General features: G+C 37.5%; 1 protein-coding gene across 2 annotated transcripts in view; it reads left to right on the forward strand.

Annotated features, from left to right (window-relative positions):
• The window catches only part of babo (TGF-beta receptor type-1 babo), a 115,706-nt gene that overhangs the window by 84,425 nt on the left and 11,696 nt on the right, over positions 1-19,585 (forward strand). For both annotated transcript variants that reach the window (XM_067156612.2, XM_067156613.2), the window contains exons 4-6: positions 8,594-8,836; positions 9,710-9,940; positions 16,078-16,245. In XM_067156612.2, the coding sequence (XP_067012713.2) occupies positions 8,594-8,836; positions 9,710-9,940; positions 16,078-16,245 (642 nt within the window). The remainder of the gene's footprint in view (positions 1-8,593; positions 8,837-9,709; positions 9,941-16,077; positions 16,246-19,585) is intronic.

Genomic DNA, 19,585 nt, shown 5'->3' on the forward strand with positions numbered 1-19,585 from the left:
ATTTATTTATTTATTTATTTATTTATTTATTTATTTATTTATTTATTTATTTATTTATTTATTAATTAATTAAAACCTTACATGATTTTTTCTTCTAATTTATTTTATTGAGCTAAAGCAGTACACAACTGTATCTATTGAATGAATATCATTATTCTTCATAGTCTCTAATACATTCAGTGCAAGTTCTCTTGTGCTTCCAAATTGCATGGACTGTCTAGTGGGAAAAGAAAAAAATAACCTTGGTTTTCTGCACAGTCACTGTTGCCATGCCTTTCATCCTTCATCTTCATCCGAATGGAACGTCTTTCCTCCCAGCGCCTCCTTGAATGGCCCGAACATATATAATCAATACAGGCACTGTCTGGTGAATATAGTGGGTGTGGAAGACACTAAAAACACAGTTCTTGAATGGTTGCGACTGTTATATGGTTAGTATAGGACTGAGCATTGGGTATTGTCATGTTGCTGCTGTGATAAACATGTATCACCATACTGAACCGTCATTTGTCAACGAATTTAATTAGATTTTGCACCTTCACCACTCAGAAATAGGCTAACAGACCACTGTTCTTTTTTCATGCATGTCTGAATAGGGGTGACAGTTGTTACGCTGATTGGTACTTGGGTGATGTTTCAGTGTGTGCACGGTGCTGCAGCCTATGGGATATTCATTAAAGTCTTTGTAACAGTAATGCCGACAGACAGAACCATGGCGTGACAACATTCCAAATTTTTATTACACTTTTAATCTTTCCATTTGACTTGTCTTCATATTTACAGTGAACATAATGAGTCCCAGTCACAATTTTCACGACAATCGTTACATGGAGTCGCTCAGGCGCTGGCCTTTTGGCCCCAATTTGCTAGGTTCGATCCTGGCTCAGTCCCATGGTATTTGAAGGTACTCATATACATCAGCCTTGTGTCGGTGGATTTACTGGCACGTAAAAGAACTCCTGCGAGACAAAATTCTGCCACCTCGGTGACTCCGAAAACCATCAAAAGTAATTAGCGGGACGTAAAAGCAATAACATTATTTGTTGTTGCAGTATGTAAAATAATTAACAAACACATTCTTCACAAACAAAGTTAAAAACAACATGGAACATCACTGTGACATCACTAGATATTTGCATGTGTAGTCTTTAGCTGGGATTGGACCGCTTCTTGGCTGCGCAAATTTTTCTAGCCGAGTGACAAAAGGTCTAAGATTGCATAAATTACACTCAGAGCCCATTGACCAGTTCGTTAAATGTCAGTGCCCTCTATGACCCAACCAAAGAAAATGTATAACTTACTTAAACGGAATAGTATAAATAGTTGTTCCCTGTATTGATAGAAAGATACTGCCAAGAACGATAGAGTATATTTGTATTATTTTTGCACTCCAATAACATGTACATTAACACTCTAAAAATGAAATACAAACATTTGAATCAAAGTAATAAATACAAATGTTACAAAGAAAGATATGGCATATGGCTTTTAGTGCTGAGGATAAGTTCGGCTCGCCACATGCAGATCTTTTGATTTGACGCCCATACAAATTTTACGAAAAGTATAATATTGTAAATAATAATAATAATGTCATTTTCTTTACGTCCCACTAACTACTTTTACGGTTTTCGGAGATACTGAGGTGCCAGAATTTAGTCCCACAGGAGTTCTTTTACGTGCCAGTAAATCTACAGACACGAGGCTGACATATTTGAGTACCTTCAAATACCACCGGACTGAGCCAGGATCGAACCTGCCAAGTTGGGGTCAGAAGGCCAGTGCCTCAACTGTCTGAGCCACTCAGCCCAGCAATATTGTAAATAATGCAAACAGAAGTAACATTGTCAATCGCGATTATGGTGTCGCTGTTTCTTTTGCGATATAAAGTAACTTACAATGTTAAGCAAAGAGAGGTTAAAGAAAAGCAATGTCATCTCCGTACAAGCCATGAAGACCTTTGGGTGGGGTGGAAGGTAAAGGTTTCCACCGTCTGTAACATTGGCCCTTGGTGGTGTGAAGTGGTTAGCTTTCCGTCTGGCCACCTTTGCCCTCAGGAACTACCCTGGTACTCATTTTTGGTGTAGGATGAGTGAATCTCAGGGCCATTTGCACCTTTGGAAGTGGAAAATCTTGTTTCTTAAATTTTTCAATTTACTGATTGGGAATCGAACCCACGTCCTTCTGGGTGAATCGAGCACGCCTTTACTGCCTCGGCTGGGCAGACCCTAACAAAGAGATATACATAGACAGAAATCTTTCAGAATATATGGATCCACTATACACGTTGATGGTCATTCACTAGGAAAAAAAAAAAAAAAAAAAAAGTTAAATTTGTAACCCTTAGGTGAGTTAATAAATTGTACAATACTTCATGTTAATGTGAGCATTTATACCTATAATTTACATTACGATGAATAAAGAGCTTTTTGTAGGGGTTTGAAGTTGCTGCAACATTTTTACAGTTTCTAAGACCCCTTTTATACTAGGACACTGGTGGTGACACCAGTTGACATTGGCATTGGGTTATATGGAGCTTATTAGGGACACTGGTGGTGCTGCCAGAAACTAGTGTCTGGCTGGTGGAGAAGCCCAGCAACCGCTCAGAACACACTGGGCATTCCTTCAAATATAGACTGTCATACTAGGTCACTGGCGATGACACCTGTTTGTGACCCATTCCCACCCCGACCACACCACCCCATCTCACCACTTACTCCACAATCAGTTTCACTCGTGTTGTTGTCAAAATAGTTTGTTGTTTTTACTTGTGTTCATGATGGCTGAGGGAATAAGATGAAAGAGTTTGCTAATTTAATTGATAAGCAAGTGGATCAAGAGGACTTAATAGCCCAAGCTGAAAAATACCCAATAATCTGGAACAGTACAAGCAATGAGTATAGTGATAGAAATACCAAAAGAAATGCATAAGCAGAACTATCAAAAGTGGGTCCTCACTTGTTGATATCTTTTAAAATGAATCTATACGTTCCTTTTGGTGGTGACACCTGTGTCCAGTCAACTTCTGCATTGACGACAGCTTCAGCGCCACCAGTGTCCTAGTATAATAGAGGCCTAAGAGTTAATAGACTACTTATTTCTGATGTTTTGAAATTAAACAGGTGATCTTGAACAGTGTGTAGAACACACACTGGATTCTCAAATACTATCTTACCTTAATTTCTAGATAATTATTTTACATGTGTCTGCTGCCTGGATCTCTAAAAAATATATTTCTTTATTGTTAATCCTTTAGTGGTAAATACATTTTTCTAGAGATTAAATCTCATGTTGTAACCATAGAGCTTATGTAGTTACATATTTTATGTTCCAAATGTTAGCATTTATCTGTGTAGTTTCAATTTGTTTTATCTTGTCCTGCATGGTTACATGTTGCATGGTGGTTTATTACAGTAGAATATTTGTTTTTGTTTTCTTACACAATGTCATGTATTTATACCTGTTGTTGTTTGTTAAGTCTCATTGTTTCTCAAAATTTGTGAAAATATGAAGAATTATCCAGCTACTTCAGCATTACTATTTTATGACACAAGAATGAAGAAAAATAGATTAAATTGAAGAGTAGCATCTAAAGTAGAACTATTTGAAATATTTTGTCCAAATCCTGAAGAACCATATCTCCCAAACTTTGTTATGCAACAACATACAGTGTGTTAAATGTGCAAACCAACTCACAATTACTTTTAATATTCATATTGTAGAAATAAATAAAATAAAAATCATTACAAGTAATAAAAATTAGTTTCTCAACTGTAATATTTTACTACAACAGAGATGGATATAAATTGACAAATTACCAAAGTCATTTGTTACCAATTTCTGGGTTGGTTTATAAGCATTATTCATATATGTTTTTTATTTTAATGTTTTGCAAAGATGCATTTGTACAGAATGTTTCTAAAGAAAAATTTGTAGCCAAGTACAGTTTTCATCTTAAGGCATGTACACACTAGCAAAGCTGTTGCATGAAAGACACAGTGGTTACCAGAACCACATTATGTTAGTGGAAGAAGTCTTCTGAATTATGCATGTCAAACATACTTAGAGTGTGCTCGATAACTTGACATATGAGCCACTGCTTGTTGGTTTTTGCTGGAAATGCAACACACAGTGGTTGGTATAATGACTCCTCAGAGCCAGGAGAAGCATTGCAAAACACTTTGGATGACAAGTGCCTGAGTTTAATTGAAGTGTGTAAGAACAAACCAATACTATGGGATCCAAGAGAGAAAAATTATTATAAGAAATGCCTGAAATTGATGCCATTATGCATATGACAGGTGCTGATTGTAAAAGAATCCCCACTTGTCTGGTATCAAAAAGTCACTACCAATCTATGTTGCACTAAAATTGCCTTGCATTTCTGAATCCTAGGTCCAGTTAAATTAAATATTTGATGATTAAAGTGGGTGAAATTTTTGTAACGACCACTAAGTGTTTGCAATTTTAAATCCAAAAGTAAAGCTGACCCAGTTAAGTTTTGTATGGATATATAAGATACAGTTGCAATTAACTCAGGCAGTAAAAAAGGAAGGAAAGAAGTTGTTACAGTAACTGTTAGGTTACATGCAACAGCTTGTGTGCCAACTTTATAACCGTTTGTACACATATTGATGTTGGTCATGGCTTGTCAGGTTATTTTCTCTTTAGACATCTGAAAGGAATTGTGAAAAGGTGGCATTAATCAAACTTTGCTCTTGCTACAGGTAAGGTAAAACCAAAGTTGCTTCTTTTGCACATTACGAAGGTGGTTTGGAGATCTTTGTGCCACATCACATCTTCACGTGGTGTAGTCGGTGTCCTGCCTTAAAGGGCAAATTTAGTTCCTGGTAACAGATATTCTTTGTTTGAAGCATTTAGTAACATCATATCAACACATTGATTCCCAGCCATTTCCTCATCCCTTTATTTCAAAAACCCATGCCTTTCAGGACTTTAGTATGTAAAATAATTTTGTACACAATTTTTTGTGAATATATAAAAAACCTATTACCATATTCTGAAAGAATGAGGATCATGGATAATTTAGAAGGTAAGTTTCAACACCAGTATTTATATTTTCTCAATTTATTTGAAAAATGTCAAATTATGATAAGTAGAAATCTGCATAGTAAGTGTAATCAGAATTATTATAGTTTCTTCTGTGGCAGCATCAAAGAGAAAATACCAGTGAACATATCCGTTGTAAACCAACAGAAGAAAGTTGTCCCCTACCTTTACTCTGAGGTATGGGACAGTAAAATGCTTGATTCAGTGTGTGGCGTGGGCTTCAGTGTGTTAACAGAGGGCTTTTGGCTGTTCAAATATAATGTTCATGGAAGGATATAAAAGCTGCAGAGATGACCTTAAGGTGGATTATTTGTTGTAGCACATCTCTGTAGCAAATAGAATGAAATACACAATTCTCATCTCAAATATTGTGTTATGAAACGCCTTCAGATACAGTCTAGATTCTAATTCTGTACTATTGTTATTCTAGACTAGAGTTAATTGCAGTGCTGACTCATGTTCGAACCAATTCAAAATAGTCAACTTATTTCCCATAGTAAATTGTCTTACTGTTGTGCATTATCTCACCTTTTGATGGATGATGCAACATTAAATATTTTCCGGAATCAATAGATCCAATCATCAACTAGGATTGCCAACCTTTTAAGAGTGCAATATAAGACATGTCTTGAAAAAACACACACACAACACTGAACCACTTTTGTGAGTTTATCCTTTGCTGCACACTTTTTTGAAAATAAACTTTGTCATTTTGATGATGTTATCAAAATGTGATGTGCAATATTTATACGTAACAGTGAGAGGTAATGTTTCATGCTTTTCTCCATAGGGATAGGAAATGCTCAGTTACAAACTGTTTGCTATATAGGAATTGTCCTGCAAAGTATATATCTTCCCCATCTTCTCGATACACACATAACGGAGGAGAATGAATCTTTTTAATTTAAGCACTTATCATATTGAAATTCAGGATCAGCAGGTGGGCAGAGTAACAACCATTGTCAAATAAACAGTTCAAATTCATTATTATTTTTGGCAGTTTATATCTTTATAATCTCATGTAATCGTAATTCTTCGGAGTTATTCTTTCACAAACATTTAAGAATAAAACATGTCAACACAGAAAGAAGACTTTGAAATAATACATGTTGAATCATAGGTTATCTTTGAAGCGATACAGTATTTCTATATATGACACAATATTCGTTCAGTTTAAAAGAGTGAAATAAAGAAAATAATAAAGAGATTGATTTTTACTGGTTTATAAATATGGGATTTTGGCAGCAATCTCATCAACTGCATTTGTTCAACGGTTAGTTCTGTAAATTAGCCCTGTAACTTGACATACCTGGTCTTGACATACCTGGTCAGAGGAACAGAAATAACAATCGATGATAATGAAGAACTATTGGGCAAGGAGGAAAGATCAACAGATGTTGATTCTGCGTGATCCTAAGTGACCCATTTGCACAGGAGGAAGAGGGTGAGAAGGAGAAGAAGAAGAAATATTTTTCAAATGGTTGTTCCCAGGCATTGAAGCAACAAACAATAGAAAGAGCTTTGTTACAATCTTCACACATCCTGATTCCTTTTTCGCCTTCTTCCCCTATGCACTGTGACAGGAATTTGCCTGAGATTTCAAAAAGTAAAAATGCATGCCTTCTTGTGGCTACTGAAGTAACTAGGCGTGCAAAATGTTTACATTCAGGTTTTCGTTTATTGCATACTGTTAGGTTGCCTGAATATTCTTTGGGTTTTAATTTTTCTTAAAAATTACGAGATTTTTTATATTTAAGACATTAATAAGTAATAATAATCTGGTGTAGATGTTCTGTGTTAATTGACAAAAAACAAACTAGTAATACTGGGAAGTAATCACCAGATTCAATGAGATAGAGATTAGGAACCATACGCAGGGTGGGCCAGAAGTCACAGTCGGAAATGTTTTAATGTTATTTTACTGAAACAAGAAGCAACATGAAAGGCAAAAAATTGTATTCAACAGAAAAAATACATGCCAGAATGGAATAAGACAGAAATGAATGTTCTTCCATATTTCAAACTCTCTCCCGGTATGCTGACCATTCTTAGCGCAGAGTTGGATTCACTGCCATTTGCATCTGCTTGCCCGGCGTAGCATTTCGGGAGTGATCATTCTCAGGGTACGGGTGATCTCTTCTTTCAACTCTTCAATGGAAGTCATACGAGTTGCGGAAATAATTTCCTTTAAGAAGGACCACAGCCAATTATCGCACGTTGTTAAGTCCAGGCTACTGGACGGCCATATAAGAGGCTCTTCACACCCAGTCCATAGTGGAAACTCGTTCTTCAATCAGTCTCGAACAGTAGTAGTGTCCAAGGGCACCATCCTGTTGCATAACTACGTCATTCAGCAGGTCAATTTTGTCGTTCAGGTAACAACCAGTGAGATAACATCTAGTGGTATGATTCCTCTGTCACAGACCCATTGAAGAAATACAGCCCAATGATAAGGTCACTGGTAACATCGGCCCATAGCATTACGTAACTTGAGGAGGGTGTTGCTTAATTTCTTCATAATAATGAGGATTGTCTTTTGCCCAGATACAAACATTTCAAGACTGGGAGCTAAGATACACAGCGCATTCATCTGTCATCAAAACCTTACGGCGAGCCGCTAGTGTTGGAAAAGCTGCAAGTAACTGTTCGCCCGAATCATGTCATGTATTCGTATTGTGATTACTTAATTCATTGATGCTACTGGGTTGAAATGAACGGTAACCTTCTTTCTTCATCCAATAACGCATGGAAGTTCTGGGAATGTCCATCTCCGCCGACCGCTTTCTTGTTGGTTTTCCTGCTGAACGAAGCAGTGCTGGATTTAAGTGTTCAGTGACTTCACTATCGTTATATTTCTTGGGTCTTCGACTATATGGTGCATTTAAAACGGACCCAGTTGAGTTTCTGAAGATTAGCTTCCGTTGGTTTTTTTTAAATTGAAGCTATTAAAAAAGTTTTCCCTAGTTTCATCTTATGTCTCGCCCATTAGTTCCTTTTCATGCACCCATATCAAATTGTGAATCTGCTTGTATCCGCCATTATAAAAATGTTTACAACAGTATCACCTTGGTAGCAGTCGCCAGAACCACAAGCAAAACAGAACACGATCACATGCTGTATTTTCATGGAGTGACACATAGCAATTATTGCCTACATTGTTGTAATTTGAGTGACCTCTACCAGAAGACAAGCATACTACAGGCAGGGATGAACATTATTCTCAGCCTAGAACACAGTTTCAGATCCATGTAACCTCGAAACTATGTTAAGTTACTTGAAATACTTTCAGATTGTGACTTCTGGCCCACCCTGTACTTAGGAAAGTTAATAGCATCAGGGTTAAAAGAGACCAAGGCTTGGCAAACAGATCCCAGCACAAGTCAGTTTGCTTCATTGCAGGCAAGTCTCTGTAAATAGCATGCTAGTAATTCACATTAAACCAGGTGACACAGTGTGGTAAGAACAGTTCTTTGTTATCCATAGTTGGTCAAGAATGAGAGGCAGTGTGTATCTCTTTGGTGTGCAGGTAATAACAACCTCCAGCCTTCCAATGGGCTTGGACCTTGGGAGTTGACGTTGGTCATTGCCGTCCCCATCGTGGTCCTCTGTTTACTGGTGCTAGGATGCATCATATGGCAGCAGCGACGCAAACATCTTCATCAGAGCCGGTATCGCTCAGATGACTCCCTCGAGGCTCCAGACCATCCCATTCTTGGGGGAGTTTCTCTGCGAGACATGATCGAGATGACCACCAGCGGTTCTGGTTCGGGTAAGTAGACTTTTCTGAATATTATAAATTAGGCCTGCGGACTTGCATACCTGGTGAGGTAACGGTAAATTGCTGGGCTAAGTGGCTCAGACAGTTGAGATGCTGGCCTTCTGACCCCAACTTGGAAGGTTTGATCCTGGTGCAGTTCAGTGGTATTTAAAGATGCTCAAATACAACAGCCTCGTGTCGGTAGATTTACTGGCGCTCATGTGGGACTAAATTTTGGCACCTCGGCATTTCCGAAAACTGTAAAAGTAGTTAGTGGGACGTAAAGCCAGTAATATTTTTAACCTTTTTTTTATTTTACACATCTTCTACACCTAGTGTTAGAGATATGAGTGGGCATTGCAAATTCAAGGATGTGATTATTTTCAAAATTCGACAAGTACTTTTGAAAATATGGAATGTTTTCAAACATACTTCGTTCACTAGATGTGGGCATCCCTTTTTTAATTAATATTGTCCCTTAAAATCTGTCGCGTTACCTACAGTGATGTTAAAAGATTGTAAAGGTGATGGCGATTGTGATTATTGTTTTAAGAGGAAGTACAACCAGTCCTCCATCGTCTAAAAGATTGTAAATCATGCAGTGTTATTATCATGTACTTATAGACACAGTAGAGTGAATATCTACACGTCAGAAGAAGGTGAAGGTTATAGTGTGTGTCTTGGCTGCCTGGTTAGTGATTCACGCACACACACCAGACTAGATTGCAGATCTGCTGTAGATGTATGAGCATTCTGTTTTCTTGAAAGATTTACTTTTCCAAAGAATAACTATCTTATTTACTTATTTTTAAAATATGTTGGGGTATTTTTCTTTTGAAAATAAATTGTATGGTAATTTAATTACATATTATCTTTTCTTCAAAGGTCTGCCTCTCTTGGTACAGCGTAGCATCGCTCGACAAATCCAGTTGGTGGAAATCATCGGCAAAGGAAGGTTCGGTGAGGTTTGGCGGGGACGTTGGCGAGGTGAAAACGTCGCTGTAAAGATCTTCTCTTCACGTGAAGAACGGTCTTGGTTCCGGGAGGCAGAAATCTACCAGACTGTTATGTTAAGACACGATAATATTTTAGGCTTCATAGCAGCTGATAATAAAGGTAAGTACAGCCATAACAAATAAGTAAACTTATACAGTGAGGTAATGTTATATTACTCCAGTGAATGTGGATCTACTGGATCGTGAAGAGTTTCTGTATTAGATATTATCCGTTTGTCTTATGTTAAGAGTATTGTACTGAAGAAAAAGCTTGAGCGTTTCCACCAATAAAAACTTTGGTCCATCCTTAGGATCAAACGGAAAGACCATGTCACCAACATTGCCGTTCTTGAGAAAGTGCATGCCAAGTGCATAGAATCATCCATCATTAGTCATCGGCTTAGATGGATTGGCCATGTCCATCAGATGAGTGGTACCAGATTTCCATGCCAAATCCTCTATGGTTTACTTTGTTCTGGCACCAGACCTCGTGGAGCCCCCATAAGGCGCTACAAGGACCAGCTTAAGCACACTATGAAAATGACAGGTCTCAAACCTGGGATACACTTGCTCAACACCATACAGTTTGGTGCTGGACCATCCCTGTCGATCTGTTTGAAGGTGAACAACACAGGTGTGAAGAAGCTAGGAGGGATGCACTAGAACTCCGTGTAGCACAACCACACCCAATCAATCAATCAATCAATACTGATCTGCATTTAGGGCAGTCGCCCAGGTGGCAGATTCCCTATTTGTTGTTTTCCTAGCCTTTTCCTAAATGATTTCAAAGAAATTGGAAATTTATTGAACATCTCTCTTGCTAAGTTATTCCAATCCCTAACTCCCCTTCCTATAAATGAATATTTGCCCCAGTTTGTCCTCTTGAATTCCAACTTTATCTTCATATTGTGATCTTTCCTACTTTTATAAACGCCATTCAAACTTATTCGTCTACCCTCCTCCGACAGTTCTGTGCAATCTGTGTGGACACTTATTCCTTGCTGGAATTGGTCTGTTCAACTATCGAAAGTACATCCACAGACAGAATTGAATTTATTAGAGGGAGTTAGTTATTCGGAAACAAATTAACGCCGCAGACGACAACTGAAGAAGTGTGAGCAAAACAGGAATAATGAATGTTTGAGAACTAAATGAAATGTTTCATACTGAAATGGCTTCAGTCAAACCTAGTTTCAAGAAAAATAAATAAATCTATTGTTAGCTTGAAACTGACATACATAATAATTATTTATCCACTCTAGCTAGCCAGGTATGATTATAAATCAGTCTCTATCAGTTCTTACCCACTTACAGTTGATCCAGTTTTTGTCATCCTGTATTTCTCTAGGCCAAGTGTCTCCACTCAGTTTTTTCCCCAGTGTGTCTAGTATTGTGTTTTGAAACTCCTGCCCTTTCAGGATGTTGCTTAAATAGCTAAAGGTCCTTTTCTTATTAGTTGCTATGAATGCTATAACTCGTCTTACTGGTTGATATGTGTGACTGAAGGTGTGTGTCATATTAGCTGCTGTAAGTCTTGCTCTCATTGGTGGCTTGAAAATAAGAAGTGAACATTACGAAGCTTGAATCTGGAGTTCCTTTTCTCCATTGCTTTTCACCGTGTCTTTGTTTGTCATGGTATTGAATGTTGTCATGCTCAGGAGGTTGATCAATCTGGTTAGGATAAGTTCAGTTATTGTGATCAGTACTTAATGCAGTTTTGTTTTTAAACAGTGGAATAAGGTGTTTTTTCATGTGATAGAGCCAGAGACAACTCTACCTTTTGTGTTAAGAGTTGGTTTAGTTTACTGTATTGGTTAACATTAAGATATGTTGTGATATGTTCATTCAAGGTTTCATGTTTTATTATGGTGAAGATATGTTTCTCTTTTTCCAAAGCAGTTTTTGGAACAGTTTCCATGTGTTACTGAATCAAGAAAAGGTTCATAATTTGTATTTTGTATTGCTTGTCCATGTGATCTTTCTGCACCACCTTGTAATAACACCACTTTTCCCCACAAACTTCTGATTTTTTTTTTGTTTTTGAAGGTTGGCAGGTATGCACTATAGTCTTTTCACTTCTAATGTTACTGACAAGCTCCTTTCATAAGCTGTGGGCAGATTTCCTCCTTATTTTGTCTCTCTTTGTCTTCTGGAGACAGAATCAAAGGAACTTTATTTCTAAGGCTTAGTCTGCTGTTTTCTTCAGGACTTCAGGTCCATAGATCATGATTGGCACAATATATGTTTTGTACAGTGCGACTTCCAAGGATTGGAGAAAAGATGACATAGTGTTAGAATCGTGAAGGCGTCTGTATTCAGTTGCTGTTTTCTAGTTTGATGATAGTGTCAGGCAAGACATAGCTGCCTAAATATTTGATGATTTTAACCATGTTTATAGCATCCTGACAGGTTTGGGGTTTTATATATATATACACACACCAGCGAATGGAGCACTTAGGATCACGCTACAACTTCATTTCTTCTTCTTCGTGCAGAGTTTTCTCTGTCCAGTACTCCATGTGTTCACTAGCCTGCTTCCGTTGTTCATCCGTCCAGGCTCTTCCGGTCTTCTTAGTTCTTCCTGCGGCTTGAACCCCTTCCAAATGTTTTACTGTGTTCCTAAATGTTTTCCTTTCTAACAGTTGGACCTCAAAGATTTTTAACCCTTCCATATCCTTGTTTCCTTAATACATGCTGTAGTAGTCTTTTTTTCTCCAGAAGTAATCAAATATTTGTTTTGTAAGTCTGTTTGCATTCATTCTGTGCAGTTGTCTGAGATTTTCTGACAGATTTTTATTTATTTATTTATTTATTTATTTATTTATTTATTTATTTATTTATTTATTTATTTATTTATTTATTTATTTATTTATTTATTTTATTTGTTTGTTTTATTTGTTTGTTTGTTTATTTGTTTATTTATTGAATGCCATTGTATGTGGCAAGTTAGGGCTACGACCCTCTCCTACACTTAACCACTTGCATAACTTTCCAAGACTGTATACTGTATCAACAGTATACCTAAAGTAATGGAATAGTATTATAATTGTTTTGTTAATTAATATTCTTTTATCTACAATGCCTAACAATAGCTCTACAGTACATCATGCTTGTTCCTATTCACTGTAATGTTTATACAAGAAGCAAGTATAAATAACCACCTAATCGATACTTTATTAATGCCTCAGGCAAAATTGAATAAAATTAAAACTTACAGGACATGTTTCGACCACTTAGTGGTCCTCTTCAGCTGTATAAATAAAGAACTGAAAAGAAACACATTGACAATAAGCACAAATAAAAGTTCTTTGGAGACTAAGTGGTCGAAACATGTCCTGTAAGTTTTAATTTTATTCAATTTTGCCTGAGGCATTAATAAAGTATCGATTAGGTGGTTATTTATACTTACTTCTTGATTAAACATCGATACGGTCATGAAATGGACAACTTGTAATGTTTATACAAGCTGTTCTCGTATTTAAGAGGAAATCTTTACAACACTGTTGTATACAAGGAATCGGTATACAGAAACACAACATAAATTTATTGCTTCAATAAGTTTTTTACACAATATGTACATAAATATAACTAAACTTCTCTTGAAGCTGGATGAACTTACACGCAATTAATGATGATATTAACAGTAGACTGAGGGCCTGTTGAAATATACACTTATACACATGAGAGTTCTATATACACACGAATCTATCTTGAGGAGATAGTCTGTCAAATAAAGGAGAGTTCAAGATAGTCGAAAACTATCTGCCTTGTAGAATTATTAGTGTAACTTGCAATGAAAGTTCGCACTAACAGAATGCTAGTAATTGCCGTAGGTTTGTCAGGAACTGACACAAATATTCACAATTAGTAGAATACTAATGTTGATGTCGGGACATAAGTGAGGACTGAGGGATGAGTAGAATACTGGCATCGGGGCTCGACGTGGCTACAGGAAGCGGGAGGTGAGGCAGTGCCAGAGGTGAAACCTCACAACCAGAATTCAGTCCACCTGTTCGATACACATGTTTAAGAGGGGTAGCCTCCGTGTTCGACTTTCAGTGTAATCTGGCGTTGGACACTGGGGAGTCCTAGGAAGTAGCGGAATGCTGCTCCTTTTATAGCGCTGGCTGACGTCATAAGCAAGCGCACTACAGTCACCTCGTAGAGTCTGGAAAGATCCGGGCTGCGGCGTGTTGCGGAGCTATCAGGCGCAGAGCTGAAATCGCGAAGGACACACTACAAACACAGCTTAAATGAGGCTTCTTGAGTGCTATTTCATATGCTGAAAAGGAGATAATTCCATAGCCTTGATCCAAACACCTGGAAGGAGCACCTTTGTACTGATGAGTGATTAAAGGGTAACATAAGGGTAGTAATTGATCTGGTGTTATGTCCATGGCTAGAGAAGAGATTGTGGATTCGTAAAGAAGTTGTAATATTAGTGTTGCTGTGTGTAGGTTTCTTAGTTATCAATTTTCAGCCACTATAGCCTCTCATAATAAGGGGAGATATGCGTCTTCAATTTCAAAGGAAATATAAATTATATATATAGGTATAAGAGTTCACTGCCTTGCGAAGTTTCATTGTTCGTTCCACAGTTGCATCGGTTAGTACAACATCACAGTGAAGATGATTGGTTTTTTTTTTTTTTTCCTGCATTAATTCTTAATTTGGAGTTTGGAAGGCTAGCGTACTGGGAGCCATCTAGTGACGAATCAAAATACCACTTACTATAGACCAGGACTGGCCACAACAAGGCTCGTGAGCCGCATGCGGCTCTTGAGTCAGTCTTGTGCGGCTCTTGACACCAACCTTAGAGTAAAATTAAATGATATAATTAATGGAATCTAACGACATCTCGCGGCTGGCGGCAGTCAGTAGCAGTGACGTGCGGCTTAACGTTATTAGTGCTGTAGGTCAGTGGTAAGACATGGGAGGTGAAGATAGTTCCGGCGCCTTCCATTTGATAGTGCTTTGATCGGGAGAGTGTGTCAGTGAGTCAGTGTCGTGAGGTGAAGCCAGTCGCGTTCACGCCAGTACAGTATCGACACTCGCTACTGCCTATACGTGAACGCAACTGGCTTCACCTCACGACACTGGCTCACTGACACACTCTCCCGCTCAAAGCAATATCTTCCTTGTAAAGATATTTCTGAATTGGCCCAGACTGTATTTTGCTTTCATAGCAAGTTGAAGCTTTTTAGGAAAGACCTTCAGACTAAAACATTTTCTCACTTGAAATGTTTGAAGAAAATGACTGAAAGCCTTCCTGACATTCAGGTGGAAACTGAAGATAACATGAGTAAAATGTCTGGTTTGCTGAAGAAATCAATGCAGATTTAATGATTTGAGATCACTTAAACCATTTTTCATTCCTGGAAAATCCTTTTTCTGTTGATGTTGTGGGCGATGGCAGTCCTGTTTCATCACCAATAACAAAGGATACAGCAACTGTAGAGTTGGAGCTACAAGAACTGCAAGAGGACGAAAGACTAAAAGGACTCAAACGAAGTGGCATTTCTACCATAGAATTTTGGAAGAATGTTCCAGAAGAAAAATACCCACTAACAAAAGTGTGTGCTAAGAGACTTATCTCAATCTTTGGGACTACCTATGTGTGTGAATCACTGTACTCAACGATTAAATTCATTAAATCAACATATCGATCTGAACGAACTGATGAACATTTAAGTGAACTTGTGCGAACTGCACTTACCAATTATCAGCCAAATTTCAAAAAACTAACAGCAAAAATGAACACTCAAAAAAGCACTTCTCAAAAATAAAATCTCATTCATTGATGTGTACCTGAAAAATAATGTTCTGTTTAGTGTAGAAAATAAATGTCCCTTCATTTGTCATAAAATGAAAAACGTGTCTTCATTTTCTAAACATGGTCCCAATTTTTTGTCTCCTAAATTTGCGGCTCCCAGAAGTAAGGTTAGTGGCCACCCCTGCTATAGACCAACAGTAAAACATTCTCAAATTCAAAACTTCATTATTAGAGAAGTCTTGCTCTTGAACAGATGAGATTATTTCTGAAGATGCAGAGCAATGTTCTCTGCGAAAGGTAAAGAATTTCACCTTGTTTTTTGACACGGCAAAAGCCTAAAAGCTTATCATCATGTCTACAATTACTGACCATTAATGGATCTATGTACTTCCTTTTTAAAATAAAATGACTTTTGAAAATGATCTTCATGAGAATGCTGCCGAAATACTAAGTGTGATTGTATTACAAGGTTGTGTATTTCACAGATAATGGCACCTGGACCCAGCTGTGGCTTATAACGGACTACCACGAAAATGGTTCACTGTTCGATTACTTGAACAGGACTACCGTGGACACTGCGGCAATGATCCGTATGTCTTTGTCCATTGCAACTGGGCTGGCTCACTTACACATGGAGATTGTTGGCACTCAAGGTTGGTAAACTAGTCATGTTTTTAGTTACTGGAAGAAACTCCATTCACATTCATACATATTTTTTTTCATTTACATGGTTGTGGTATATTTTAATTGCTGATAGGTTCTGTTGACACTTGCATCTTACTTTAATGTCTAGTTAAAATATGTTGGTAAAGATTTTATTTTTGATACGCATTCTGTACGTACTCATTCACTAATTGGACATAAGTAACTGTTGGACAGGACATTTGGTTCGTTTATGCTTTTTAAAATTCTTTTTTAAAAGTTAAACCCCTAAAGATGCATAGGATATCATAATTTATTACGAGAGAACATACTTATATTTATTTTTATTTTTTTCCCACTGAGCTCGATAGTTGCTGTCGCTTAAGTGTGGCCAGTGTCCAGTATTCGGGAAATAGTGGTTTCGAACCCCACTGTCGGCAGCCCTGAAGATGGTTTTCTATGGTTTCCCATTTTCACACCAGGAAAATGCTTGGGCTGTACCTTAATTAAGACCACAGCTGCTTCCTTCCAACTCCTAGCCTCTTCCTGTCCCATCGTCGCCATAAGAACCATCTGTTGTGTCGGTGCGACATAAAGAAACTTGTAAAAGAAAAAATAATAATATTCCCTCTCTCTCTCTCTCTCTCTCTCTCTCTCTCTCTCTCTCTCTCTCTTTATCTCTCTCTCATATGAAATACTCCCAGTAACATTCTTGCAAAGGCTTTATCAGCATACATCATATAAAAGTCTCAGATACTTCAGTGGAAACTTTGGAGAAGACATTTCAAATTTTCTTTGGTAATATAGCCATGTGGCTTGTGTTAAGCTTGCCATGATAAGAAGTCTTGACAGCTGACGCAGCATTTCACTATTAACTATTGGACTTTCGTGTGTCGTGAGGTTATTATCGGAATTTTTAAGTACACTATAGTGCAGTTAATAATTTTGCTCAATTGTTGCTTGCAGAAGAAGAAGAAACTAGTTGAAAGGTGCCTTCATAAATTCCATAGACAGTCTCCCGGTTCTACAGTACCATCAAAACGTTATGTGCAACAACTCGTTCACAAGTGGCACAGTAGTGATTCGATAAGTAATAAGAAAAAAAAAACAGCAGAGGTGAACAGCTCTGACACAGGAGAGGTTAGAAAATACACAGGCAAGACCACAAGTCAGCCCACAAGTTGCTTCGGAGAGTAGATCAGGAAACTGGTATTTCACGTTCGTCAACACGTAATGCAATAACGTTATTACATTTACCATCTTATTGGACTCATTCAGTGGTGGGTTCAGTTTCACTTACTAGTTTTTTTTCTTTGCGTTTAGTCCATCTGTGGACCACGGTGCTTGTGTTCTAGCTGTGTTTTTGTCATCGTCTGCCCCTTTTAGCGTATTGGATTGTGTTCTTAGTGGCCTCTTGAGCCTTTCTGTTGGCCCAGTATTCCTTCATTTTATCGCTGAATTATTTCCTGCGCTCCTCTGACTAATTACCGGCTCCTTTCTGGCTAGCTGATGTAAGGGATGTTAGGAAAAGTTTACTTTTGACCATTAAACGGTATGCATTCCTGTCAGTAATGGCGGCTTGATTAATATTAAGCTCTGCAAGATCTTTGTCCACTTGTTTGGTCCAGGGGAATCCAGTAGCTTTGCCTTTGTTAGCAACCTTGAAGATCTTATGGGATAATCTATTAGGATCCATTCTGTATAGGTGTCCGTAGAAAGTCAACTTTTTTTTCTGATGGCATCTATGAGGTTTTCTTGATGCTGGTAGAGCTCATTGTTGGGTTTGTACCATCGCCTTCCATCTGGTAGGATCCTTGGCCCTATTATTCTTCTCAGGAATTTCCGTTCTTGCACTTCCAGGGCTCTCAGTGGGATCTTTTTAGTTAGGGATAGGCATTCTGCTTCGTAGAGTACTGATGGTCTGACTACTGCATTATAGTGTCTCAGTTTTACATTCTTTGATAAATGCTTTGAGGCATACAGTTTTCTGCAGGCATGGTACGCCTTGTCTAATTTGATTTTCCTTTGTTCAAGAGCCATCGTTTCACTTAGGTCCTCCGATATCCACTCTCCGAGGTACTTCACATTTTTAGCTCTCTTGATATGCTTTGTATCGCTGACTAGTTTATTTATTTATTATTTATTCATTCATTTATTTATTTATCTTAGCACGTATGTAGACGGGGAGTTCAGTTTAGTTAGTTTCTATAGGAGTAAACATGACTTCTTTGAGACAAGTACATCCGCTTACCATTGTGAGCACTGCGTTCACTGTCACCTCTACTCTATGCTCGTATGCCTCGGTACTCCGCTACGAAGTCTCAAATTATACTCCCTGTACTAACAACAATAACAATAATTAGTGGACTATAACATTACTAAAATGTAAATTTAATGTGAGAAGGGCACTTCATGGTAATGTAGCATTATTAACCAGAGTCCACTGTATAACGAGAGCTCCAGAATTTATTTAGAGAAAGTCTGAAGCGTAAGTTGTATTTATTTTGATTAAATAGTAAATAACTACAAACTGAATGTTTTTCACCAGAGAAGAGTGCAGTGAGTGGTAGTGGAAAGAATCAAGCGGTGGCAGTTAAGCAGGTTCAAACAACAGCTGGAGATGCCCTACAGAAAATGGAACTCTACTTCAGTCAGTCAGTGGCATCTGTATGGAACAACTTACAATTTATGAACTTCATAGTCAAAAATCTGTATTGATGATAATTGAGAGAGTTCCCACCATTCAATACTTTTTTTTTTTTTTTTTTTTGTAGATATTTTGCCTTATCAAGGAAAAACACTTAATTAGTCAAGTACATATTTCGTCCCTCTTTATGGGACATCTTCAGCTTGGAAGATAAATTGTATATAAAAAGACATTAGACAAGTTTAAAATGTAAAGTAGAAAACATTTTAAGAAGTTCTTAAAACATTTGTATGTCACTACATTGTCTTCTTGTGATTAAGTACTATATTGTCCTATTAATATTTTCCTGTGGTATTTTATTGCCTTAAGTTAGTGATTTGTGGTTAAAAATCTTCAATAAGCTGTCTGGTTGTGTTTTTGATGAGGACAATAAAAGGGGGTTTAACGTATCTGGAGAAACTCCTCTTGACTGTAACTGAAGTGTAATATGGATCTATGCTCTTGAGTCTGCCAATGTTGGTTTTTGTTAATTTTGATATTGGGAGTTTTCCCGCTGGTCCCTTTAGAATGTGTTGTTGCTTTGTTTTAAGAATCTTTTAAAATGTTTTCTACTTAATATTTTAAACTCATCTAATGTCTTTTTAGGTATAATATATCTTCCAAGTTGAAGATGTCCTATAAAAAGGTATGAAACATACACTTCC

This window comes from Anabrus simplex, chromosome 12 (genome assembly GCF_040414725.1).
Source record: "Anabrus simplex isolate iqAnaSimp1 chromosome 12, ASM4041472v1, whole genome shotgun sequence".
NCBI classification, from domain to species: Eukaryota; Metazoa; Arthropoda; class Insecta; order Orthoptera; family Tettigoniidae; genus Anabrus; species Anabrus simplex.